This window comes from Stereum hirsutum, assembly GCF_000264905.1.
Source record: "Stereum hirsutum FP-91666 SS1 unplaced genomic scaffold STEHIscaffold_17, whole genome shotgun sequence".
NCBI classification, from domain to species: Eukaryota; Fungi; Basidiomycota; class Agaricomycetes; order Russulales; family Stereaceae; genus Stereum; species Stereum hirsutum.
The window spans coordinates 1,108,726-1,131,447 of record NW_006763147.1 but is presented as its reverse complement, the minus strand read 5'-3'; the positions used below and the strand labels follow the sequence as shown (position 1 = coordinate 1,131,447).

At 51.5% G+C, this 22,722-nt stretch overlaps 9 protein-coding genes across 9 annotated transcripts; 3 read left to right on the top strand and 6 right to left on the bottom strand.

Moving 5' to 3' along the window:
- Window positions 1-724: 724 nt before the first annotated feature.
- Window positions 725-2,905, bottom strand: STEHIDRAFT_125188 (uncharacterized protein). Its single transcript, XM_007309417.1, has 2 exons — window positions 956-2,905; window positions 725-892 (listed from the first exon to the last, which is right to left on the bottom strand). Exon 1 carries the CDS (start codon window positions 2,897-2,899, stop codon window positions 1,109-1,111), a length of 1,791 nt encoding a protein of 596 aa, XP_007309479.1. The 5' UTR covers window positions 2,900-2,905; the 3' UTR covers window positions 725-892; window positions 956-1,108.
- A 265-nt stretch (window positions 2,906-3,170) lies between these two features.
- On the bottom strand, window positions 3,171-4,075 carry STEHIDRAFT_134608 (glutathione S-transferase-like protein; the record flags this gene model as incomplete). The annotated part of the gene is made up of 4 exons (XM_007309416.1): window positions 3,171-3,221; window positions 3,288-3,757; window positions 3,813-3,915; window positions 3,977-4,075. The coding sequence occupies 4 exons, from the start codon at window positions 4,073-4,075 to the stop codon at window positions 3,171-3,173; spliced, it is 723 nt and encodes a 240-aa protein (XP_007309478.1).
- Window positions 4,076-4,523: 448 nt separating this feature from the next.
- Window positions 4,524-6,735, top strand: STEHIDRAFT_171960 (uncharacterized protein). Its single transcript, XM_007309415.1, has 3 exons — window positions 4,524-4,613; window positions 4,707-4,983; window positions 5,053-6,735. The coding sequence occupies exons 2-3, from the start codon at window positions 4,854-4,856 to the stop codon at window positions 6,564-6,566; spliced, it is 1,644 nt and encodes a 547-aa protein (XP_007309477.1). The 5' UTR covers window positions 4,524-4,613; window positions 4,707-4,853; the 3' UTR covers window positions 6,567-6,735.
- A 71-nt stretch (window positions 6,736-6,806) lies between these two features.
- STEHIDRAFT_104178 (uncharacterized protein) lies at window positions 6,807-8,324 on the bottom strand. The gene is made up of 3 exons (XM_007309414.1): window positions 8,276-8,324; window positions 7,650-8,201; window positions 6,807-7,540 (listed from the first exon to the last, which is right to left on the bottom strand). The coding sequence occupies exons 2-3, from the start codon at window positions 7,932-7,934 to the stop codon at window positions 7,298-7,300; spliced, it is 528 nt and encodes a 175-aa protein (XP_007309476.1). The 5' UTR covers window positions 7,935-8,201; window positions 8,276-8,324; the 3' UTR covers window positions 6,807-7,297.
- A 2,881-nt stretch (window positions 8,325-11,205) lies between these two features.
- On the bottom strand, window positions 11,206-12,626 carry STEHIDRAFT_104175 (uncharacterized protein). Its single transcript, XM_007309413.1, has 4 exons — window positions 12,589-12,626; window positions 12,234-12,536; window positions 11,672-12,166; window positions 11,206-11,586 (listed from the first exon to the last, which is right to left on the bottom strand). Exons 2-4 carry the CDS (start codon window positions 12,435-12,437, stop codon window positions 11,317-11,319), a joined length of 969 nt encoding a protein of 322 aa, XP_007309475.1. The 5' UTR covers window positions 12,438-12,536; window positions 12,589-12,626; the 3' UTR covers window positions 11,206-11,316.
- Window positions 12,627-15,357: 2,731 nt separating this feature from the next.
- Window positions 15,358-16,228, bottom strand: STEHIDRAFT_161844 (uncharacterized protein; the record flags this gene model as incomplete). The annotated part of the gene is made up of 2 exons (XM_007309412.1): window positions 15,358-15,805; window positions 15,870-16,228. The coding sequence occupies 2 exons, from the start codon at window positions 16,226-16,228 to the stop codon at window positions 15,358-15,360; spliced, it is 807 nt and encodes a 268-aa protein (XP_007309474.1).
- A 1,287-nt stretch (window positions 16,229-17,515) lies between these two features.
- STEHIDRAFT_161843 (uncharacterized protein) lies at window positions 17,516-18,091 on the bottom strand (the record flags this gene model as incomplete). Its single annotated transcript, XM_007309411.1, has 2 exons — window positions 17,516-17,675; window positions 17,757-18,091. 2 exons carry the CDS (start codon window positions 18,089-18,091, stop codon window positions 17,516-17,518), a joined length of 495 nt encoding a protein of 164 aa, XP_007309473.1.
- Window positions 18,092-19,122: 1,031 nt separating this feature from the next.
- On the top strand, window positions 19,123-21,069 carry STEHIDRAFT_125184 (uncharacterized protein). The gene is made up of 4 exons (XM_007309410.1): window positions 19,123-19,318; window positions 19,395-20,334; window positions 20,399-20,506; window positions 20,559-21,069. The coding sequence occupies exons 1-4, from the start codon at window positions 19,169-19,171 to the stop codon at window positions 20,915-20,917; spliced, it is 1,557 nt and encodes a 518-aa protein (XP_007309472.1). The 5' UTR covers window positions 19,123-19,168; the 3' UTR covers window positions 20,918-21,069.
- Window positions 21,070-21,211: 142 nt separating this feature from the next.
- Window positions 21,212-22,135, top strand: STEHIDRAFT_171956 (uncharacterized protein; the record flags this gene model as incomplete). The annotated part of the gene is made up of 1 exon (XM_007309409.1): window positions 21,212-22,135. One exon carries the CDS (start codon window positions 21,212-21,214, stop codon window positions 21,827-21,829), a length of 618 nt encoding a protein of 205 aa, XP_007309471.1. The 3' UTR covers window positions 21,830-22,135.
- Window positions 22,136-22,722: the final 587 nt, after the last annotated feature.

Genomic DNA, 22,722 nt, shown 5'->3' with positions numbered 1-22,722 from the left:
AGTTCTAATTCCTGAAAAGCTGAAACCAGCGGCCTCGTGCCCCCTTGCCTCCTGCCTCCGCGTGCCTCCCTGTGCATCCTCGTGTCATTGTTGTTAAAATTGGAATTGGAATTGGAATCGGAATTGGAATTGGACGTCGCGCTTCGGAACGGAGGTCGGAGTGACGAATGGGGAGAGAGCTCAATTGTGATTCAATTATGTGCTTAATTGAATTCGGGGACACATGACGAGAGTCGGCTCGGAGCTTTGTTCCTTGTGGGTTGTGTGTGTGGGCGTGGGCGTGTGTTACTATCTGTGTGAGAGAAAGATAAGGAAGAGAGGAAGAGAGGAGAAGGGAGAGGAAAGAGGAGAGAATCGGGTATAGCGTCGACGTCGCGGTATGTATGTAACTTTGGGTTGTCGTGGGCTCTGAGGACTGATTCTGAAACTTGTGAAACTCTAAACTGGACTGGATAATGGCACGAGGAGGCCTCGAGGATCGTCAGAGAAGAAGGCCAAGAGTCGAGAGCCGAGACTGAGGATTGTCGATAGGAAGGATTCGTGAGCAAAGATAAAATCGATAACAGGGGGCGGGGATCTAGATTTCTAGTGAGAATGAGAACAAAGTCGAGGATTTGTACCGATAGCATCAGTAGACGTCGACCTCTCGAACGGTCGAGTTGCGTGACGATGAGCGCGAAAATCACGAGAGAAATAAAACGACGCCACAGGGGCTTTGGCTCGTGTGGCACCTGGATCATCGCAGGTGGCGCACCATAATATAATTCTGGCTGAGCCTAGCGCTGACAACACAGTTCGTGCTCACAGTGGTCGATGATCAAGAAAATCAAAGGTACATAGAGGGAAATACCATACAGAACGTTATGTGTGGACATCTTGTCGCAACTGACGCCTATGCCAAGAAAGAATGTGAGCGGAATGTGTCAAATCGAAGAAAGGCAATCGCAAGACGCACCGAAGAACCGAAACACGCTCATTACAACCCGAAGAACGACCAAAAAGACAACAGAACAATTCACAACCAAGAAATGACGATCCTATTCCGAAGCCCAAGCCCCAGGCCAACCTAGCCTTCGTACACCTTTCAACACTACCCACACTTCCCTGCTCACGCCGCCTCCACCTTCTTCTTCTTCTTCCTCACCGCAAGCACGTTCACCTTCGGCTTCTCTTCTCCTGTCTCTCCACCAACACTCCCCGACTCTTGCCCACTACGCGCCGTCTTTTTGACCAGCGGCGGATTATCGACGTAGACAGTCCCATAGATATGCGCGTGATAAGTCTCGAGCGTGGTCTCTGGCTCATCGAACGGGTTGGGAGAGATATCGTCCACGGAGGGTAGGCTGGAGTTCTTGCGCGGTGGTGTACGCGGGACTTCGAGCAACGTCGGCTTCTCCTTCTCCTTCTCCTTCTCTTTCACCTCCGCGTTAGCCTCAGATGTCAAAGATCGAGTTTCCTTGGACGAAGTAGATGGAGGAGCCTGAGTCCGCGCGGACGATGGTGGTTTTCCGGATCGAGATGAAGGCGGACGGCCAGAGGATGAGGAAGGAGGTGGTAGGAGTGAGGATAGGTTCTCGCAGAGACCACGGATGGCGCCTTCGATTACTTCTGTCGCTTTCCTGGCTGCCTCGACTGTAGAGAATTCGTTCCCTGTCATGAGGCTCGTGAGGATGCGTTTGTTCATTGCGACGGGGACTTGACCAGGTTGTGGCGCGAGTGGCGAGGGTTTCGAAACCGAAGATACAGGCTTGGAGGAAGACGAATGAGAGGTGGTAGAAGGTGGTGGATGAGGCGATGGAGCAGAAAAGCCAGCGACGAAGAAACCAGTAACGGCTCCAGCAATACATTCCTGTCTGAAAGACATACGTTCCCAGAACTCTGCGGGTGTAACGGTTTTGAGCTCCCCTGGCGGGCTCTTGTCTTTCTCTTTCTCCTTCTCCTTCTCGAGGTCCTTCTCATGCTGCTTTTCCTTCTCCCTCTCCTCACTCACGGATAGAAGGCGTGGTCGCTTGCGAACCGGAGACTTGACAGTGTCTGCGTCCCCGATGACTGATATTTCGTCCATGAATCTGTTCTTTGGGTCGTCTTCGAAGGAGGGGATGTAATGTCCGAGGTTGTGAAGGCCTTCGGGGGGTGGAGGACATGGTAGTGGGATTTCGTGCTGGTCGTAGTGATGTCCGTATGTCCAGGGAACAGATGTCGAAGCAGACGAAGACTTGCCAGATGAAGAAGTAGGGAAGGAAGAAGAAACCGCACCGAGCGATTGATATGCTTCGAGCTCGTTATATCCGGACAGGACGTAGTACAACCGCACAATCCCTTTTCCTTCCTCCGCACTCGCGCCCTCTTCCTCCTTCTCCCTCTCATGCATCTTCTCCTGCACCTCACTCGCCACCTTCCCAAGAACGCGTCTCCACCACGCGCACAGTCTCACATCATTCAAAGGTTTCTTCCCCTCATAATCCGCCGAGTTTGGGAACAAATACTGTCCCTGCGCACGCGCAAAAAGGTGGACCCACAGATGTTTCGCGGTTATAGGTCTTGTCTCTGGATCCGCATACCACCTTACGAACGCGTTCACGAGCGTCGCAGTCGGCGACGGCGCTAATCCTTGGCCCGTCCCGTCCACCTTCGAGATATACAATATCGCAGCATTAGTGTTTGGTACGTGATATAAAGCAGCTTCGATTGCAGAAACAAGGATGCGAGGCGAGTCGAGCGTTGGGGATTGTTCAGAGAGCAGAACAAGGATATCTTGTGCGTAAATTCGTGGACGTGGGTGCGCGAACGGGTATAAACTCGAGTTCTTTTTGGGAGCGGTAACGAGGACGTGAAGGTGGAAGTGACGCGTCCCGGGGAGCGTGCGGAGGGCGTCGAGGAGGCTGTCTCTGAGGTTCATTGCAAACCTTTGTGTGGGGGCGCGAACGCGAGCAGGCGTGGGAAGACTGAGTTGGTCGCGTTTTGAAGTCGACCATCATCACGACTCCGACAGGCGCCTTGGGTGCGGACGTTGTGGTGTAGGTTTCAAAGGCATCGATTGTTCTCACAGAAAGCAACACGCTACAAGTACAAACATCGGACACCTAGGCAGGGCTTGCTTTGTGCTAACGCTGACGAGTACTTGCGGCCCTCTTCAGGGAAACAGCTGGTGTGGCGTTCGCCACAGCACTCTATGCCTTCTTCAAGTACTGACTGTATAGCTGTTCATACTTGTCCTTGTCCTACGAAGGGAAACATTGTTCAGAGTTTTTCCCAACAAAGAAACAATAGTAAGATGCGACACTTACACTGCAAGTCTTCACCACACTCTCCCTACTCGTCAACTTCTCCACATACTCCTTCCACCTTTGGCCCTCCCCAACATCCTCCCTCCTGTACCTCCTGTGCTCAGTCAAAATATAGTCCCCCACCACAAACGGTGCGATCGCCGTGTCGACCAAGCTCCACTCCTCACCAAGGAAATACGGTCCTTTCACCTGTTCCACTAACGGCCCCAACGCGCCGTTGACCCCCTTCAGCGCCTCTTCCTGGCCATCTTTTTCCTGTGCTTGAAGGAGGCGTAATAATGCTGGCACGACGGATTTGGTGAAGTGGTCTATCCAGAGACGTGCGTGTGCGCGGTTGAACGCGTCGGAGGGGAGGAGATTGGGCTTGTATTCTGGGAAGGCGTCTTCGAGGAATTCGCAGATGATCAGGGACTCATAGATTGGTCTGTTCTTATATTCCAATGCTGGAACTTGCCCTCGAGGGTTGATCTCTGTGACACAGATATTGACGGCTATTCTCTCAGAGGGCATATAAACAAGACGAACTAAGGAAATCTTCCTCTTTATGATAGGGGTTAACCTCCTTGTACTGGTAGGGAATACCTTTCTCCTCGAGGGCGATCCATACTCGTTGATTGTACGGACAGAACTATTGGCCATTATATCGTATCAGCAGAACTGAAATGGGGAGGACAGTGCGCACACTTTACCCATCCTGACCAGAACACAAGATCTTGCGGTTCCTGGTGTTTCTCTGCCGTCTTTGCTGCTTCGCTGGTTGCGTAAGGGAAGATATTAGCGTCCGGCATCGGTATATTGCGCAAAGAGAGGTGGTCTATGTGGGTCAAAGGAGACTCGCTCACGCTGAGCTATTTCTGCAGGTTCTTATACGCTATAGGGCGCCCGAGTCGTCATATTCCCAGCCTGTGGTGTCACACAGTTATAAATGCACCATATTACTTCATGTAAGACTTAAACAGGTAAAGGAGTTACTGCACGGATTGTCCTCCATGCAGAACGAGGTGTCGCACCGTCAGGGAAAGTACGGCCTTTTACAGCTGTGGCACCGGTAGAGTTCAGTCAGTCATACAGAGTCGGTGAAACCTGGTCCTGAATATAATTCCTTCCTTCCTTCCTTCCGACGGAAGGCAATGGCCTCCGATCCTAACACGACCAAACAATGTACAGATCAACAGCGCCACACTGCGAAGCACCTCCGAGTCAATGTTTTCGTCGTTAGTTAACGTTGCCCGTACTCTTAGCCAGACGGCGAGCCTGAAGTCCAACGGTGAGCTGTAGATCTACAGTTATAAGTGTATATGCAGGTTCAATGTTGTTCCATATCAAGTATGTCCGAGTCGCTCTTACCTTGACGTCACTTTGCCGACGACCTCCATCAATCATTCTTGTTGATACTAATATTTGATCAAACACCCCAAGCGCTAGTGTGCACCGCCTTCCGAGAGTATAAGTACCACAACCATTCTAGCGAGCGACCCGACCTCGACGACCTCGACGGACGACCTCGACGACCCCTTCCCTCACTGAGTCGTCGCATCAACTTCTCCCTAGTCTGTGCCGTTCACTATGTCTCAGAAGTTCAGAATCGTCATGGATAGACCTCCGGGGGTGTTCTATCCTGGGGATATCGTATCTGGTAAAGTTGTGCTGCATAGTCCGGAAGATGAGGAAGTCTTCAATGTAGCTATCACGTTCTGTGCGTCGGCATCCCAATTTGTGTCCATAGCAATGTTGCTGATCTTTCTCGTTCCTTTCCCCTGTTCAGGGGGCAGGAGCAAGAGCAAGATCTCTATTCGGTCTAATAATTCCACCCATTACTACCGTAATAGGTTCGACCTCTTCAGAATCACCCAACCTGTCTTCCCCAACCATTACACCCTAAAACGAAACACGGTCTACGAATGGCCCTTCTCCTTCATCTTCCCCGAATGGACAATGTTCGATCGTACTCAGGAATGCGAAAACCCTCGACATCTTCCTTACGACTTCGTCCCCGGTCCACATCCCCTTCCACCCTCGTTTCATATCGAAGTCCGAAACGGGTACGGTTACATTCAATACGGACTGGAAGCCACGACCAACCGTCCATCGTACCGACCACTCGCAGACGAGTTGTACCTTACCTTTTCTCCCCTCCGCGAAGAAGCCATCCCGGACGAATCCCTCGTCACAACCAAGATGCCCTTTCAGTATGCGTCGTCACGCTTACAACCAGGCCATGAAGATATTTCGCGCTCGTTCAAAGAATTAATGCGTGATACATTTTCTTCATCTACACCCGCTATCATATTCTACGTGCACGTCTCGCTCCCTAAAGTCATCGTCATCGGCCAACCCTTCCAACTCATCATCGTCCTGACATACGACTCTGCATCCACGGCCGTCGCACCACCACGGTTCACCGTCAAAGTCGAATCCGTGCGTCTGAAAGCTGACGTTGCGGTGCGCGCCACAAAGTCAGGTCTCCTTGGCCTCTCTGACAAAGTCCGAGACACTACCGTCCCCTTCACGCTCCAATCGAACTGGACCCACAAGAATCCAGATCCTGCACCGACGCCATATACATCCGCGCTGGGCTCGAACTCGACATTACGCGAGGTAGAGATCTTGCCTGATGTCCCTGTCGAGGTTCGGGTGAAAGTACCGAGAATGCCTCAACTCGCACCTACGTACCATTCGTTCTCGATCACGAATACGCATTATCTGCGTGCATCTATAGCGGTCACGGCTGTAGGCAAGACATTCACGCATGACTTCTATTCGAATGGTGTGACTGTTCTCCCAGCGAGACATCGTGGCCAACCACCTCCCGGAACATCGTCACCTCCAATGCCAATGCCAATGCCGGCGCCTTCCTCTTACACAGACACAGACGTCTCGAATTACGCCTCCGTACCTCCACCTGGGCCGGAACCACAAGACCACCTCGCATCACAAGCTCCACCACCAGAGTACGCCACACAGACGGACACGCACAGCATACATGCATTGACGAGCCCTGTTGGAGAGGAGATGATACCGACGGAGCAGGGCTTGATGCTGAGATATGGACCGCCCACTGGGATTGCTGCTACACCTTCGAATCCGCCTACGCTCACGAATAGGAACAGGAGCTCGAGCTCGGGAGTGAGTTCTGGTGCGTCTGTAGCGGCGGCAGCGGCAGGTACGATGGGCGATGCGTCCGGGTTGCCAGCGTATGAGGGGACCAGCAATGGTGTTGTGATGGGTCCGTCGGGATTCGTACGGCCGGGATCTATGGTAGGCGATCAAAAGGTTTGAGTGAAGGTGTTGTTGACACCTGTGGCGAGAAAGAAGGACATTCAGCTCTTTGCGCCCATTCTTCTCGTATTTATTGCCGTTGCTTCGTTCACTGTATTTCTATCATGTCTGCACCAATACCCTAATTTATCACGAATCGAGCGACTCTCTTTGAGTCCTCGTCGCTTGGCCTTTCAACCGTGACGCCTGCGCATCAATTATAGCGTATGCTAGAGCTGATTCTGTTCGAGTAACAATATGCGTGTATAAATCTTCAAAAGGTGAACATGCATGCCCGCATAATTTCGTATACACAGTCGAGAAGGGAATCTCCACCGTGTCAACAACACCGGTCATCTCTCCCCCGCCTGTATCCTCTTTTCTGCGCTCGCAGATTCTACCCGTGCAAAACAGACGACATCTGTGCTCCGACGAAGTCCGCGAGCGCAGAAGACACTAAATGAGTCTCTTCCGTGTCCGTTTCTACTTGCGTAGAGAGCGGGGACTGCCGTAGTACACTTCTCGACGACCGTCGAATGCGACAATCGAAGCTTGAAGGGCGAACGCCCTGATAAGCGACTGCTTACCATGTAGGACCAGCTGTTAAAAGCGAATGTAATATAAGCATCGTCGATCTAAAGTTAAAAACAGAGCGAGATGGCCACAAACTGGTCCACCAGTCCCAAAAGATTCACGACTGCACCCTCGCAGCGTTCCTCGCTCTCCTACGAACTTTAGGCCCCTGTCCGTATCTAGGGACTCCATGACCTGCATTTCCCTCTGGACCTTCCCTCGGGACCTTCCCTCGGGTTTTCGATATATCGGAGCAGGAAGCGAAGGATTCCACCTGCCTCTGCATGACCCTGAGGGAAATACTCCCCCGTCCTCTTGGTGTATTCGCTCAAAGCTTTCTCGGATTCGAAAAGCTTCGGCGGCTCCCCAGTGCGAGGGACGTCGATGAGATTGCATATGTTCACGTGAGTCGCCCTGATATGCTATATGACAGCACAAAAAGAGAAGGGGATATGTCAGCGCCCAGTACAATAATGAGGTTGGCTGAAGCACGATCGCTCAAACAAGCCGTTGTGGGAAAATTGACTCAACATCATGGCAGTCATTCAAGGTGGTCGGGATGGGATCTAGACGTAGAGCACGACATAGCTTTTGCCAAGATCGGAGGTCGTGCCTATCGACCCCATACGTGTCATTGAATGTCTTCGCAATAGCGCTCTGTATGCCCTCCTTAGCCTTCTGCCGTTCCTCGTCCTTAACCTTCTGCTGTTCCTCGTCCTCAATCGAAGTCGTGGGGCCACCGAAGACGAGGCCTCGATAACGACGAGTCCAGTGCATGTGTTCACAGAGCCGGTAGAACTCAGCCATGACGGGCATCGAGGGGCAGTACTCGAACTTGAAGGGGCGATATTGAGCGAAGAACGCTTCTATGTACACTTCGGGGTTAGAGTTGGGAGCGGTGATTATGTGGCGGAGGAGATAGCGGAGCAGGTCACTGAGGGACTGTGTATCGGTGCTGAACTACTGCTGGGTCGTGTTCGTGTGTTCGTCTAACTTTTGCAGATTGCTGAAGGAAAGGACGATTTCGCCTGGGCAACTGGCGTCGATGAGGTCGTAAATATTAAAGAACGTCGTCTTGACTCTCTGCGGAACAACACAGATGAGCGTGCAAACGCAACTGGAAGCAGAAAACATTCCGGCTTGGGATGCCAACTCACGTAACGGCATATGTCAAGGTCACTCAGATCAACTGGGTCGGGGTTGGCGTATAACGCCCGGTACATTCTCTCCCAGGCTGAAAAGTCGTCGATTACAGTTCCGTAAAGCATGTTGAAGGTCTTCGCTACTGCTTCTTGAAGATCCCTGACAGCCTCTGCCTCCTCGTCCGGTTTCAGGCCTAGCTTTTTGCACATCGAATAAAACTCTTCCACGACTGGCCTTGTCTGGTTGTACCGGTACTCTGGATAGAAAGAGAAGAACTGTTGGAGATGAACATATTTCGAGTTTTGAGGGGGAGGCGGCGGTGGAGGGAGGGAGGGAGGCGACGGCGGCGGCGGGAAGGGGGGTGTCACCTTCACATACCGAACATATGAGAATCATAAGTGAGAGTAGCGAAAGAGGGGGATGGCTTACTGTCTTCTTTTTCTTCCCTTTTGACGGAGCAGCTGGCAGTTGCCCTGCAGAGCTCTGGCAGGTGAGCGGGCCCAGTTGACGTTGATTTACCGGAGGGTTTACTACAAACTGAGACAGGCTTGCCGGACGAACTGGCACGGTCCCGAATTGTCGTTGTCCGATGAATATGGGACGACGCTGGTCAACCTGGCCAGATTGGCTGTGACGGACAGTAGTCGAATGGTAGGCCATGGCAGTAAGAGCTGCGATAGAAAAGGGACGGGAAGCGAACGCTGATGGTCAGAGCAGGTCTATATCGATGTTACGGTGCTCCGCACCTTGCGTGGAAATCGAAGACCAGCATCATTGCAGCACGGGTGAAGTAAACGCACTTGCACGCTCACAAGAGTTTATCGAAGGATCATCATGCGCATCAAGCTGCTCAAACTGCCAGAAGCAGTATTTTGTGGCGCTATGTGGGAGCGGGTTGAGAGGGCTCGGTCAACAGTTCCCTCTCCAGAGCCGTCGCGTGTGAAAAGATCGCATGACTCTGAATATTGTCTGAATGGCGCCGGTCAGAGAAGCGAAAGTCTAAGAGCCTCTATAGTACGATGATCGCGGTCGATCATCGAACAGCAATAACCTGCACCGACGAGAAGAGAGAAGTAAAGTGATCACATCAGTGGTAGCAGTGAACGTTGCAAATGCAACCTTGGTGCGAAGTCAACAGGCGTCAGCATAAATACATGTCCAAGATCGCAGAACGAGAGGACGCAATACCAATTTGCCTAAAGACGTCCGCGCAATAACCCGAAGATACGAGAGGAAGAATGAGCGTAGTGTACACTGACCTGACAAGAACGGTTGTAACGACTCACCTAACCTATTAGGCAGAGCACGCACTTCAGATACTCAGCGCTTGCCGCGTCGTCTCCTGCTCTGCCCAGACCTGCTACTCCCTTTCTGCGCTAAGATGTGACTAGATTCACCTTCAAGACCTTCCCTGGGGTTCATGATATGACGTAGAAGATAGCGAAGGAGACCTCTCGCGTACGCATTCTCTCGGGGGTAAATTTTCCGATCCTGTCGATTTCTGCTGTACATGGCAAGGAGTCGCTCGGACGAGAAAAGCTTCACTGGTTGTCCGGTACGTGGCGTGTCGACCAGGTCGCAAATATTCACGAAGATAGCATCCATGCGCTACGTAAATCAACAATATGAACTCATCATTATGGCGGAGAGCACGCCGCCATCCCACTGCCGAGGGACAAGAAACAGGGATGGTCAAGGGAAAACATACCTTGCGGCACGAATGTATGTCTTGAGGAAGAGGGTCGATGTATACGGCCCGGCAAAGGTTATGCCAAGAACGAAGGCATCTCACGTTCGTACCATAGATGTCATTGAACGTCTTCGCAATCGCGTCTCGGACACCCTGGAGTCCTTCCCTCTTCTCTGTGCTGCGTTTGTGCCATGCAAAGAAGTCACTCATGCGATAGAATTCTTCCATGATGGGTCGCGAGGGATTGTACTTGAATTCAGGGTAACGGGAAAAAAAATCTTCGAAGTATGTGGGTGGATCAGGCTTCTGGCACGCCCAGGAATTTAGTTGTTGTCAATAACGAAGTACTTATATCGTTCAGAGATGGAGTTCAACGTACTTTCTTCTTCTGCTCCTTCTTCTTGCTCTTCACATTCGCTTTGCTGTTGGGATTCTTTTTCTGCCCAGCGGCAGAGGTACTATAAGATCTAATTTCTATCGATCCCCGTAGGAGAATGTTCGCGACTCTGCGCGCTGTATAGAAGAGAGACATGATGCGTGTAGGATGGGAGTAGACCAGGAGATAAGTCGTGAGCAAGAAGGGCGTTTTGGAGTCAATACCACTATTTCGAGTGCCAGCATGCGCGAACACGCCGCACAAGCACATTCAGGATTATGCACAAGCAGGCTGATATCAAGATGTCGACGCTTTGGTAAGCAGGCGAGGCAGGATCGGTATAAGCCACGGTGGCGCTATATGAGCTACGGTAGGTACTTCTTGCCACTGGAGACAAGCAAGGACGTGACCATGGACCGTACAGTAAGGGATTCTAGAAGGACGGCCTTCAACTTATGTGTGTTCCGAGTCGATGGTTCAGAGACAAATCATCAGCACCCATATGAACGACAACTCACTATATTATCCAAATACTAGCTTTCCTTCGGATATCATGAAGGGGCGGCAACACGTATAATCACACGCTGTCGTCACGAGGAGATATCTCCGAGGAATTGAGCTAAGCATGGAAGAGAGAGGCAGGAGGTTGACGTTCAAGCATGAGATGGCGCTGAGCAGCAACCTCAACGGAAAATTCCGCACATGCAATGCTCGGAGTTGGAACCGGTACATCGGCGTTACTGGGCCACAATCGTGGCTTGACTCTGACACCCGTTTATACTGCAAGTTTCTCAAGCAATTTTTTGTCGATAGAACTCTGGGAAGACATCCATCAAAGTGTTACATTAATCACACAACACATAATGAAGCTCCCTGGAAAGCGAAAACTGACAAATACTAGAGTTGGGTAGTAGCGACTACTACTCAGATTCGGACGGAAACTATGTAGCCTACGAGACCTTTGATGAAAGTGGAGGTTCAAACTCCGGTTAGCGTCGTCGCTTTCCACCCCGACCTTTTGACCCTCCCTGAGCCTTGATGTAACTAGCTTGTCCTTCGAGACCCCTCCGTGGGTTCATGATGCGACGTAGCAAATAACGAAGCAGCCCCCCAGCGTGGGCATTCTCCCTCTCGTAGAACTTCCCAGTGGCCTTGGTGTAGTCGCTAAGATCTTCTTCGCACCCGAAGACTTCCGCTGGTATTCCGGTACGGGGAGCATCGACGAGGTCACAGATGTTGACGAAGGTTGCATCGATGAGCTACCATTTTGGAGGGTCAGGTTCACGATGAGATCAAGGCTAGATAGCGATACTGTGAATAGCGCGGAGAATAGCCCGAGCTCACCGTCTGACACTTCTGCACATCGTCGGGTATCGAGTTAATATGTACCGCCCGACAAAGACCCTGCCATGAGTTGAGATCGTCCAAGTCGGTACCGTAAAGTTCATTGAACGTGAGCGCTATGGCGTTTCGAACACCTTGGCGAGCTGCATTTTTCTGCTGGTCATCTTTGCGCCATTTGAAGAAGTCGCACATGCGATAGAACTCCGTCATGACGGGCTGAGAAGGGTCGAAGTCGAAGTCGGGATATTCGGCGAAGAAGTCTTCGAGGTATAGCCCACCTGGCCTGGTATCTGACTCTGAATCCTCTTCCACGATGATGTGTTCGAGAAGGAAAGAGAGAAGACTGCTGAGGGGTTGCCCGCCGAGGTCGAACCACTGCGCGGTGGAATTTGTATGTTGTAGAAGGTCGGCCTTAGTGTCGAATGATATGACTCGTTCCCCGGCTGCACCAGCGTCGACAAGGTCATAAATGTTGAAGTATGCCGTTATCACGGCCTATATCATAAGAACAGAGTTTCAGCCACGAGTAGGAAAAATTATAGGATAGGAGCAAGTTACTCACAGCGCGGCAAGTTTCCAAGTCGCTTGGGACGACATTGTCGTGTATCGTCCTATGAAGCTTCTTCCAGGCATTAAGATCGTCAACGTCGGTACCGTATATCCTGTCGAACGTCTTCACGACCGCTGCCCTGAGTTCCATCTCAGCAGCTGCCTTCTCCTCGTCACCCCACTGCAACTGGCCGCACATCGTATGGAACTGAGCCATGACGGGTTGCGAGACATCGTAGCTGAACCAAGGATGGTTTGCGAAGAAATGTCGAATGTGAACCCTCGCGGGCTGAGAAGGTGGTGGCGAAGGTTTCGCCTATCGGAAGCTCAGCGACAAGATAGCCAGACCACAAAAGTTAAACACGCACCTTCTTGTTCCTCTTTCCCTTCTTTGCTTTTGGTAGTATTGCTGGCTGCTGAATTCTTACGGCTTGGGGAAGGGAAGAGGGGAGGGGTGCAGCACGCTGCGAGCGGGAAAAGCCATGATTAGGGCGGCACACTTATTCGGTCAAACAGGGGATTTGGACGTACATGTGGTTCGTTGTTCTTGCCCTTAGTGTCAATCTTGTTCTGGACCGTCGCAGGCAACGGTGGAGTCGGGGCGATATGAGGAATTAGTGCTGTGGCACCCGAAAAGCCGTTACCCGCCACCATTCCCACGTAGTTCCTGCTCCAGGCGTAAAAGGTACACATTCGATAGAAATTCTGCATGCAGAGCTGCGAATAGTCATAGATGAACTTGGCACGCTCTGCAGATAATTCTTCCAGATATATTGCGTCTGACGTGGAGGCCTCGAAGACAGTTATGTGCTCCAGGAGAAAGCGGAGAAGATCGCTCAGAGGCTGCTTTTCGAAGTCGAACCATTGTCCAGTGGAATTTGTATGCTGCAACAGGTCGTCCTGGGTTCCGAATGATACGGTCATTTCGCAGGAGCAGGTGGCATCGATAAGGTCATAGATGTTGAAATATGTGCTGGTAACAGCCTACACCGGGGAGATTTCGACCTGTCCATCTAAGCAATACAGGAGAATAAGGACAGACAACTCACGTCGCGACAATCCTCTAAGGTTTCCGGCACAGGTCCATCATACAACGCCATGTGCAACTTCTGCCAGGCACTGAGATCGTCTACATCGATGCCGTATATCATGTCGAATGTGTTCGCAACCGCTCCGTGAAGACCGACTATAGCGTCCTCCCTCTCAGGATCGTCTGTATTCCACTGCAGCAACGCACACATCGTATAGAACTGAGCCATGATGGGTTGATTGCCGTCGTATCTGAACACGGGATATTTGGCGAAGAATTTCCGTATGTGGACCCTTCTGAATACCTCAGACTGCAAGGATTGAGACGTCTGCATCACCTAGTGAGAGTACTAGTCAGTATCAAGAGTTGAAATGATGCAAATTACGCACTTTAATATCGGTTATACGAGTGTGTTCGAGCGGGCAGCGATCGCCCAAGCGACAGTGTCCAGAAGAGAAATGTGTGCAGAGAGGCATCTGAAACTTGACAGTTCAAAAGATTCTGAAATTCCGAGCAAGAGCAGGCGACGAACAAGATGAGGGTAAGGTGTTACACGTTCAGCACTGTCCAAGTAGTGGAAGCGCGGCGTGGACATCGAAGCGTGGTCATTAGCACATTTCAGATAGCGTAATACGCCCATGGTGGGAGCCTCAGATACATAACGTCGACGCCTGCAAAGGTATTTGTGTGGCGCTGTGTGAGAACCTTGCATAAGTGGTCTGGCGGCAGCATTTTCGTGAAAACTGCTTGTGTAACGGAATCGTTCGACGTTCCCCGACAGTGGTATGATTGATAAAACATTCGATGCAAGCAATTCGTAAAGCGAAGGTGAGCAAGACAACAGACCGTCCAGGTAGCGGGAGCGAAAAGAAAACAAGGCGCGCCAGATTTTGGTAAGTGAGCGTGAACAAAGTATGACGCAAGCCTGCAGCTGCCTGCAGGCATCGCCAGAATGGCGGGCTGACAGTTTCTGCCACCCTCCGCCCGCTTTGGGCTTGCCATTTCCTTCGCTCATGGATGGCCTGGCCGAGACTTGTCACGGGCATTTTGGGTACTTTTATTGCTAACAAATCAAAATGTCGCTTTCTGCGAAAAGTGAATATTTTTAAATGGCCTGAAGTCGGTCTCGGGGCTGGGGGGGTGGAGAAACCACATCATTCATGGCTATGGAATGACGGTTATACAAAATTACGCGAGGTAGTCAAACAAGAACTCTTGGCCGAATGGTTATTTGTACGCTTGTGACTACCGTGCTGTCCATGAGGTGGTTGGCTCGAACCCTTGCCATGCTCACGCTTTTTATGTACCTTTGCCCTGAGTTTCTCTACCGAGAGCCTTCTCGTCCTTTGCGACATTGATGTCCGTGAAAAGTTTTTGAATATGTATATACGTATTACTCTGTAGTACTACAGATTAAGCTTGAGGCTTGTGTAGAGAACTTAGCCACTCACGAGTCTTTTTAAATAGCATTGCTGTGCATTATTCCCTTTCTATGAACATCCAGCCAACTGAGGTACTGGGCCACACGCCGGTCGAGCCGCAAATTCAATGCAAATCAAGCTTCCTCATGGTTGAATTTACAAATCTCACAACACATATGTATATATCTAGCAGTATTAATGATTCATTCATACTTATTGTCCTTACTTTGAGCTTGCGATTTGATACAAGCTCTCGCAAACTTAGTTTGACTCTGTGCGCCACTCACGACTTCGCGCAAACTTCGCGTCTCGTCCTGCTGACCGGCTCTGCGGCGCCATCAGCGAAGCCTGTTGCCTTTGCCTCGAGGTCGCCCTTCCTCTGGGCGAATCCCTACGTCACTCTTTGTTCACGCTGCCTAGCCCCAGATTTTGGAAGAACATGCGCCGACCCAACCGGGAATACGGCGCACGCCACAGTGGCGTAGCGGCCAGCCATGAGAAACGTCCTCAATTGATCAGTCTTTGAGCCTATGGCACTTCATTTTGATAACGCGCCCCAACAGTTCGTCTATCCAAACGTTATCGAGAAGTCAGAATGAAGTGGAAATAAAATTGGTATGAGCGTACAAAGCGGAAAAAATCCAAGAAATTAGTGATAGTTGAGTACTAGATTCACACGGAAGCACTCATGGGTTTATAACCCATACATGTTTCAGATTGAGAAGAGCAGTAACAGCAGCCATCTCATCCTCGCTCGGCTCAACTTCAAACACAGTTATCTGATCAGCGATAGCCCCTCCATACTGCTTCACAGCCTTCCCTCGCTTGGACATCCTTGGCCTCCTCGGTGAATACCTCCTCACTCGCCGCTCCTTCCACTCCGCCATTACCTCCTCCAACCGGAAATTCGCCTCCATTACCGCCTTCTCCTGTAAGGAAACGACCGACTGGAGCTCCAGAGTCCTCGCATGATGCTGGATCGCCGAAGTGCCCGTCCTACGTTTGGACTTTTCAGCCTGTAAGTCAGCTTTGGCCTTCGCTAGCACCTTATTCGCAGTGTTGAAGGCGCGGGTAGCAGCCCTTCGAGGGGCCGCAATACTGTTATAATACCAATTTTGGATTCTCTCCAAGGGCCTGCGAGAGAAGAGTTAAGTCCAAGCAGAGTGGGATAGCTAGATCAGTAAGTGGAGAGACATACTCATCGACTTGAACGGCCCATCTCGTAAATTCATCGTGGCTTGGCCTGTCCTTCCTATCCCCCATTAGTAGTTTCAGGTGGTCCTTCTTATCTTCGGCTATAGGGTATTTGCGTCCATCCCAGTCAGGGTCTCCGTACCGCGGCCGGGAGGACGAGAGCGAGGTCTCCTTGAAGATGGGGGAAAGTGAGGAAACGGAAGAAGATGCGGATCGCATAGCAGGTATGATAAAAACGAGTCCAGCGGCAGAAGAAATACCCGCAAATATATCGGCCGGCGAGAAAGAGTACAAGACCAAGTGGGAGACGACCAAGTCCACCGCAGGTGATGGGGAGATTGCGACGTTGGGGGATCCGAGCATCGTCAACGGTGGGTATTTATGTGTCTGAACAGGAGGTCAGATGCAACAGGCGAGGCAATACAGAACAAAGAGCGTAGTCCCCATTTTACGTAGAGATGAGGCTCACGAGACACGCCTCCGACCGTTTTAGGACGCGCCTTTCGATGCCACGTACGACGTCTGTGCCGGTGATGACAGGGTGCCGAGCATGCCCTTTGTTCGTAGGAACGTGTCTGATATCGGTGTGAGATAGAATAATCAGGACAAAGAACTGTCTGCCGTAAGGGCCAAAAATATACCTTTCATGGTGTAGCGTACTACAAAATACTCCAACAAGACATGTGTATACATCAGCGCATTCGACTAGAACCGAGGCACACCAAATTTAAAGGCGAAGGACTAGAAATCCTGGATCGACAACCATTTTGTTTCTCTGAGTCGTTGGTGTCAGTTCTCAACACGTCTGAGTGCCTCTTCGTTCAAGACGGTGTCCAAAGACAAACACGACCCGTTTGTGTGATAGTCATGGTCAGCATCGAGCACTGTGACCTATCCAGATCTGTTGGCACGAGCCATGAGGCGTTAGATGTGTACGCATGGAAATAAGTACGTTACTCTTCGCAACCTGACCGGCAATGAACCCGTCGGTGACGCAGTGGATCTCGCGTCCATGGTAACATTCCTGGCTCTTTGTTTAGATGGGAAGCAAATTGATGTTGTAATAAAAAAACGTAGCCTCGGGGACGAACATGCGTTTCGATCATAGATACGTGCCAGCGTTCGAAGTGACTCGAAAAGAAGCCCGACCGTTACAGTTGTACTCGCCTCCGATGATTATTTGGCCTCATCGAGCAAGTGCCTCGAGGAGGACATTGGGACTTTACGTACTCCGGAGTTCCAGGGTGTGGATGAACTTGGGCCGAATCGGGGGAGGAGCGACCCAACGCGAGGTCACGAAGAAAGGAACGAAAAATGATGTGGCCTCGAGGATCGGGTTGTTCCGGCTTGTGTCAGGGCCCGACAGCACGGCTCATATGCGTGCAGTCATACCGAAACTCGTCCAGCGGAGGCGGAAAGCGAGGACAGATATGTATTTGTGGTAAAGTGTATTCTGGGTGAGCAAGTGATGGGATAGATGTGTGCAGCATGGAGGATTGGATATATGGAAATTGAAAGGAAAACATATCGAACGAGTGGCGTGCAGATGCCGTGACACAGCACCATATAAGACAGGATGACCGGTGGGAAGAAACACACGCGTCACCAGCGACGAAAAGAGCAAAGAGAGACAATGGCCCAGCCATCCTTCTAAGCCTCCGACTCATCAGCATACTTCTTAGCAGAACACATAATTCCAGCAAGAATCGACGCGCCCATCAAATCCTCCTCCGAAAGCCCTTCGGCCTTCTCGCCGCCCTTGTTGGATTCACTCCTGTACTTATTGCGGATCTTTTGTTCCTGACCAGGTCTACATGTACACAGACCCCAGTTCCCAATTGTCAGCACTCATGTCGCGGAAGCCAAGAGTCGTGCAATAGATGACACGTACAGCCCAATTTGCTCTGCCCATATTTCGCGAATTTTCTTGCTCGGCATCTTGGAGCAGTACTCGAACCTATTACGAAGCGTGTCCACTTGGTCTTGAGTCAAGGGCATTGCAGCGTGGCTACGGATTTTGGGCTCGGGGGAGTACGTTGATGAGGTTTCATAGTCCGTGGTGGTGGGTTGGTAGGACGATTCCGAGGACGGTTCCGAAGAGGTTTCAGAGGCCCAGTCAGAAGATTGATATGGATATGACTTCGAAGACGATTCCGAGGACGAGGACACAGACGACTCCGAAGATACCGAAGACAGAGAGGACAATGGTGAGAGCGATTTGGACATCGTTGACGAGATAGACGTTGGTGAAGTGATACAAGTGGAGCGCTAGTGACGAGAGGTGGTCGGCGAGAGGCGACTGCAGAGGCTGGCTGTGGGTTTGAGAAGAGTCAAGGAGCAGGACAGACAGATTATATATATGCCAGCAGAACCTGACACGGAGAAGCAATGGAATACACGAGGCGACGAATGACCACATTGCAGACAAAGGTCCTTTGTTCGTGCCAATGCAACGTACGTAACAGTCTGGCAATATCGATCGCGCATCCGTGACCAAATCGGGCACTGGCTTTGGGACTTTCACGCCTGGATGAGCGCTTCTTACCGCGGTTGCTGAGACGACGCGGCCTGCTTTATGTGCCAACAAGTTATGGAGATGGCACTCCAGTACACGAGCACTGGCGGCAAGCAGGAGCAAGCGCACGGACCATGCGAGTTGTCTAGGCCCGGTGTCAACCTCTTCCCTTCGGTACCCATTCTGTGAGAGTGTCAAAGTAATAAGACTGCGTTACACCCTCCTTGATTACTTTAACAAGCATAAAGTGAAAAGGCATGCCGTGAATTTCCAGACGACCGATTAGACGACATACTAGAGCCCATGTGAATTCGTTTCTGCCCGTGTGGAAAACACGAATCGGCGCTTTGGGGAGATGTATGCTGACTAGCTATGTCGTGTTACTGATCCGGGCGTCGTCTAAGGCGCAAGGGACGAGTCCAATCCACTGCCGTCACGACTAGGGCAAAACTCTTGAATATTTCGACCTGAGGCGATTAATATGCCGATGGTAGGCACGTCGAGTCCGCTGAGCTAAGATTTGTGGGCGGACGAGTCCTTCAGCTCCCTTCGATTTCACGGAGAAAGACCCCCAAGATAAGCACAGACGCCTACAAAGTCGAAAACTAAGATGGAGGTGGTTACGAGGCCTCATCGCAAAAGACCGTCCTTTCCGGTTGGCAGCACTACCGATAGCCTGGCTCAACATCACGGCAAAGCCGCCACAACCTAATCACGGTCCCTTCCAAGTTCCCTCCCACCTCTGACCTCGACAAGTATTCATCTTCCTTCCCCATAAGCCCTGCATTATGAACTTCTTCGATGCAGCCTTCGAGGCTCCGGCAGCGTCGCCTACACCACCACCGCAGGCTGCCCAGCCGCAACAACAGAGCCTGAACGAAGAGGTGTCTGAAGTGATGGGGCAGCTCGGGAAGTTCTGGGGTGGATTCAGGAAACAGGTGCGTATTACTACACTTCGGCTTCTATCCTTGAATATGAAAGTATATCTGAGACGATGTCGGTTTATGGGTGTAGAGTCAGACAGCTTTGGAAGCGGCAAAGAAGGACTTGGGCGGTTATGTGGCACAAGCGCAGCAGGAGCTCACGAAGCTTACGGCGGCGGAGAACACGACTGGAGCAGCAGAATCTTCTACGACCACAAGGGATGGAGGCTCTGAATTGTCTGGGGATGCTGGCGAAGCCTCTATAGCAGGGCCTTCATCCACATCATCTTCATCGTCTTCAATGACTGCATCGACCTCCACCCTCCCCGCACACGACTCCCCTGACTCCCCGGACCCATCATCATCACAGTCACACCAACGTTCTCAATCCCAGAACTTCTTCACCCGCCTCCAATCCTCCATCCCCCCCGACTTCCTACAGAAAGTCCAACAGAACCTCCCAGAGCAACTTCGGCACGCTCCTGAACGCGTCGACCTCGCCCAGCTCCGAACTGCCCTCTCCGACGAACTGCAGCGCGTCAAGTCAAGCGCGGCGGTGACGGCTGCGACGGCCGAGAGTAGGGAGTTTTTGAGAGGTGCGACGGAGTTCTTGAAGGAGGCTGTTAAAGTCGTGCCCCCGGATGAGGCGAGTGCTTCTAGTGGTTCGGGCGTGCAAGGTATTATGTGGGACGGAATGGACGTATGGATGATACCCATGAGTTCAGGTGCAGAGACACCTACGTCCGCGGCCGAGGGACAGGATGCAGGAGGGTCGAAGGCGAGGAAGAGTGGGGAGGTGAAGGCGATAGCGACGAGGAAGGAGGCGATATTGAGGACTTTGAGGACGAATCCGGATATTTTGAAGGTCGATCCGAGGGCGGAGCCGAGGACGAAGGTTTTGTTTGAGGAGTGGGAGAGCAAGGACGTGGAGAGCTTGGAGGGTACGGTTCAGGGAGAGGCTTGGATTGAGAAGATACAGAAGGAGCTGGAGACGGATATGAATGCATTGACGGCGACGAGGGATACCTTGAGTGAGTTCCATCTTTTACGGTCCATTTGTTTGCATTATTTATGGAATTCTGACGGTTTCCACAGCATCACAGGAGGGCCCAGCATTGACTGAGAACGAGTTCTGGATGCGATATTTCTTCCGCAAATACCAAATTGAGCAGGATGAAGAGAGGCGGAAGGCACTCTTGGAAGGTAAATACTACTCTTTTATGCACCTGGTCTCTATAACTTACATTGGTTCTAGGTTCTATTGAACAAGAAGAGGACATCGGCTGGGAAGACGATGACGATGAGGCTACCTCTCCCACAGCTACCGGCCCCTCCCGCAATCAATCTCAACAAGAAGAAGCTAAATCAGAAGCCCCCTCTACGACCGCCATCACTGCAGGTGATTCCGCTGCCCCTTCTACAGAGCAGCATCTTCTCGCTCCCGCTACCGCCAGCACTCCAGGAACCGGGAGTCCAAGGGAGAGTAGCGAGGAGAGTTACGACATGTTGTCAAGCAGTCGCACAAGTAATGTTGGAGAACCTCCTGTCAAGGTTAAGGAGAGGGCGAGGAGGACGGAGGATGATGATGATGATAGTGGGAGTGACTGGGAATGATGGACGAAACTAGTGTGGCGCGCCATAGCAGAACCCTTATGAGTAGTCTGTATGAGTATGTGTTGTTGTTGTTTTGGATGACGGCGTTGGATGGAATTTTGTGTATCCGATGTGGCTTACGACCGATATATACTATCATGACCTATGTACAAGAACCGAGTCCGCAGAGTGACGCGCGAAATATTACTGCAGCTTCTGTGGCGAGTAAATATTCGGGTCCTCCACCGTGGGAATTTCAAGCTTCGCCGCCGTTCGTCGTCGACGCGCTCTGCTCTCTTCGAGCAACCCACCACGATGTCCCTCAGGCTGTCTAAACAGCTACGGCTACCTCTCCGCCCATCATCAGCGCGGACATATGCCACAGAAAACAGGCATACGCACGGCCGCAACGCGCTTCGCCCCCGAAATGCGTCTCATTGCTCCGAGAGACCACCAATGACCCACGGAGACCCCCTCACAAACAGCCCAAACGCTACTACCACCACACTCCCCGATAATGCTGTCTTCATTCACCGCCCACCCCCATCCGCACCATCGCCATTCTCATACACCACAAACCCCGTCTCACCACTCCTTCGACCACCCGCCGTATCGGCATCGACCGTAGACGTACCGCTCCCCCCACCAGTGAAGAAAGGCCAGGTGAAGGAATATCAGTACCTCTCGGACGAGGATATTGAGCAGATGAAGGAGTTGAGGGCGCAAAATCCGAATCTCTGGACGAGAGGGAAGTTGGCGGAGAAGTTCAACGTTTCACCGATTTTTGTGGGCCAGTTTGCGAGGCTTTCGAAGGGGCAGAAGAGGGTGGCGTTGGAGAAGAGGGATAAAGACCATGAGAAGATGAGGAGCAGGTGGGGTGAGAGGAAGTTGATTGCGAAGGAGATCAGGTCGAAGAGGAAGGAGTTTTGGTGATCTCACTTTGGAGGATGCGGGTTGCGGGAAGTCGGCCATAGGTTTCTTGGTTGTGGGGACTTTCGAGGTGGAGACTGGACTACTCATGCACAATAGGACGAGGGAAGGAGAGAGATGTTGTTTGCGTCGCGTGTTTGTCCAATTCATTGCCATGCTCCATCGTCGCTCAACCTTTTTTTCCCATTTTGAGTGGTGTTTCGGTCAGCCGCTCGCAAACAGGTTGTATTTCAGTACTCGACCTCGTGCCGCACTGTTTGGTACTTTCACAATATTATTCGCCGATCGGGCCATATAATTCTACTCCACAATCCCTTCGCACCATCGTACGGATGTGCATGCGTTGAGTTCGCTGGAATAGGGTCCGGCTCGAGCAGTCATGTTCTCGGCTTAATGGGTATCGGTATCGCAAAGTAGGTTGGCGAGAGTGCTGAAGAACCAGCCTTCTGCCTACTATTAGAGGTCTCGTGGCGTCGTAGTCGTCGTCATACTGGTACAATTACGGGAAGTACAACCATCTACGTGATTCTCCTCCTTCGGCTTGTGCAAAGCGACCGCCGGGGAGAGCCTGCCTTTGCATCTAAAACAAATGCTCGTCCATGAGCTGGGAGGTACGATATCTTCGCACGTGTAATTTCCAAACTGCTTCGCTGATTCTTTGCGGTTACTAGTGACATTACATGTCGGGTGCGAACATGTCGGGTGCGAGAGACACTATTATTGAAAGCATTGTGGAACAGGTCTCGTGTCATGCTCGTCACAGCAAATTCGTTGAATTAGTTAGTCGGGTCCATACGGAGTGAAGTCCACTAGGCCGAGAACGAACTAAAGCCCAGTCGTCGACTCTTTGGTCCAGTGACAATCACATAATCTCCTAATCTCTATTGGCTGGGTGA

What these genes read in the sequence shown, in the direction of transcription:
- STEHIDRAFT_125188 (XM_007309417.1), bottom strand. Translation starts at nt 2,899, where the DNA reads ATGAACCTCAGAGACAGCCTCCTCGACGCCCTCCGCACGCTCCCCGGG.
- STEHIDRAFT_171960 (XM_007309415.1), top strand. Translation starts at nt 4,854, where the DNA reads ATGTCTCAGAAGTTCAGAATCGTCATGGATAGACCTCCGGGGGTGTTC. An exon ending in CAATGTAGCTATCACGTTCT is followed by an intron (nt 4,984 to 5,052) that starts GTGCGTCGGCAT and finishes TCCCCTGTTCAG; the next exon opens with GGGGCAGGAGCAAGAGCAAG.
- STEHIDRAFT_104178 (XM_007309414.1), bottom strand. Translation starts at nt 7,934, where the DNA reads ATGCCCGTCATGGCTGAGTTCTACCGGCTCTGTGAACACATGCACTGG. An exon ending in CCTTGAATGACTGCCATGAT is followed by an intron (nt 7,541 to 7,649) that starts GTTGAGTCAATT and finishes GCTGTCATATAG; the next exon opens with CATATCAGGGCGACTCACGT.
- STEHIDRAFT_104175 (XM_007309413.1), bottom strand. Translation starts at nt 12,437, where the DNA reads ATGGCTCAGTTCCATACGATGTGCGGCCAGTTGCAGTGGGGTGACGAG. An exon ending in ACTTGGAAACTTGCCGCGCT is followed by an intron (nt 12,167 to 12,233) that starts GTGAGTAACTTG and finishes CTTATGATATAG; the next exon opens with GCCGTGATAACGGCATACTT. An exon ending in ATGTGCAGAAGTGTCAGACG is followed by an intron (nt 11,587 to 11,671) that starts GTGAGCTCGGGC and finishes CCAAAATGGTAG; the next exon opens with CTCATCGATGCAACCTTCGT.
- STEHIDRAFT_125184 (XM_007309410.1), top strand. Translation starts at nt 19,169, where the DNA reads ATGAACTTCTTCGATGCAGCCTTCGAGGCTCCGGCAGCGTCGCCTACA. An exon ending in GGCGACGAGGGATACCTTGA is followed by an intron (nt 20,335 to 20,398) that starts GTGAGTTCCATC and finishes CGGTTTCCACAG; the next exon opens with CATCACAGGAGGGCCCAGCA. An exon ending in GCGGAAGGCACTCTTGGAAG is followed by an intron (nt 20,507 to 20,558) that starts GTAAATACTACT and finishes CATTGGTTCTAG; the next exon opens with GTTCTATTGAACAAGAAGAG.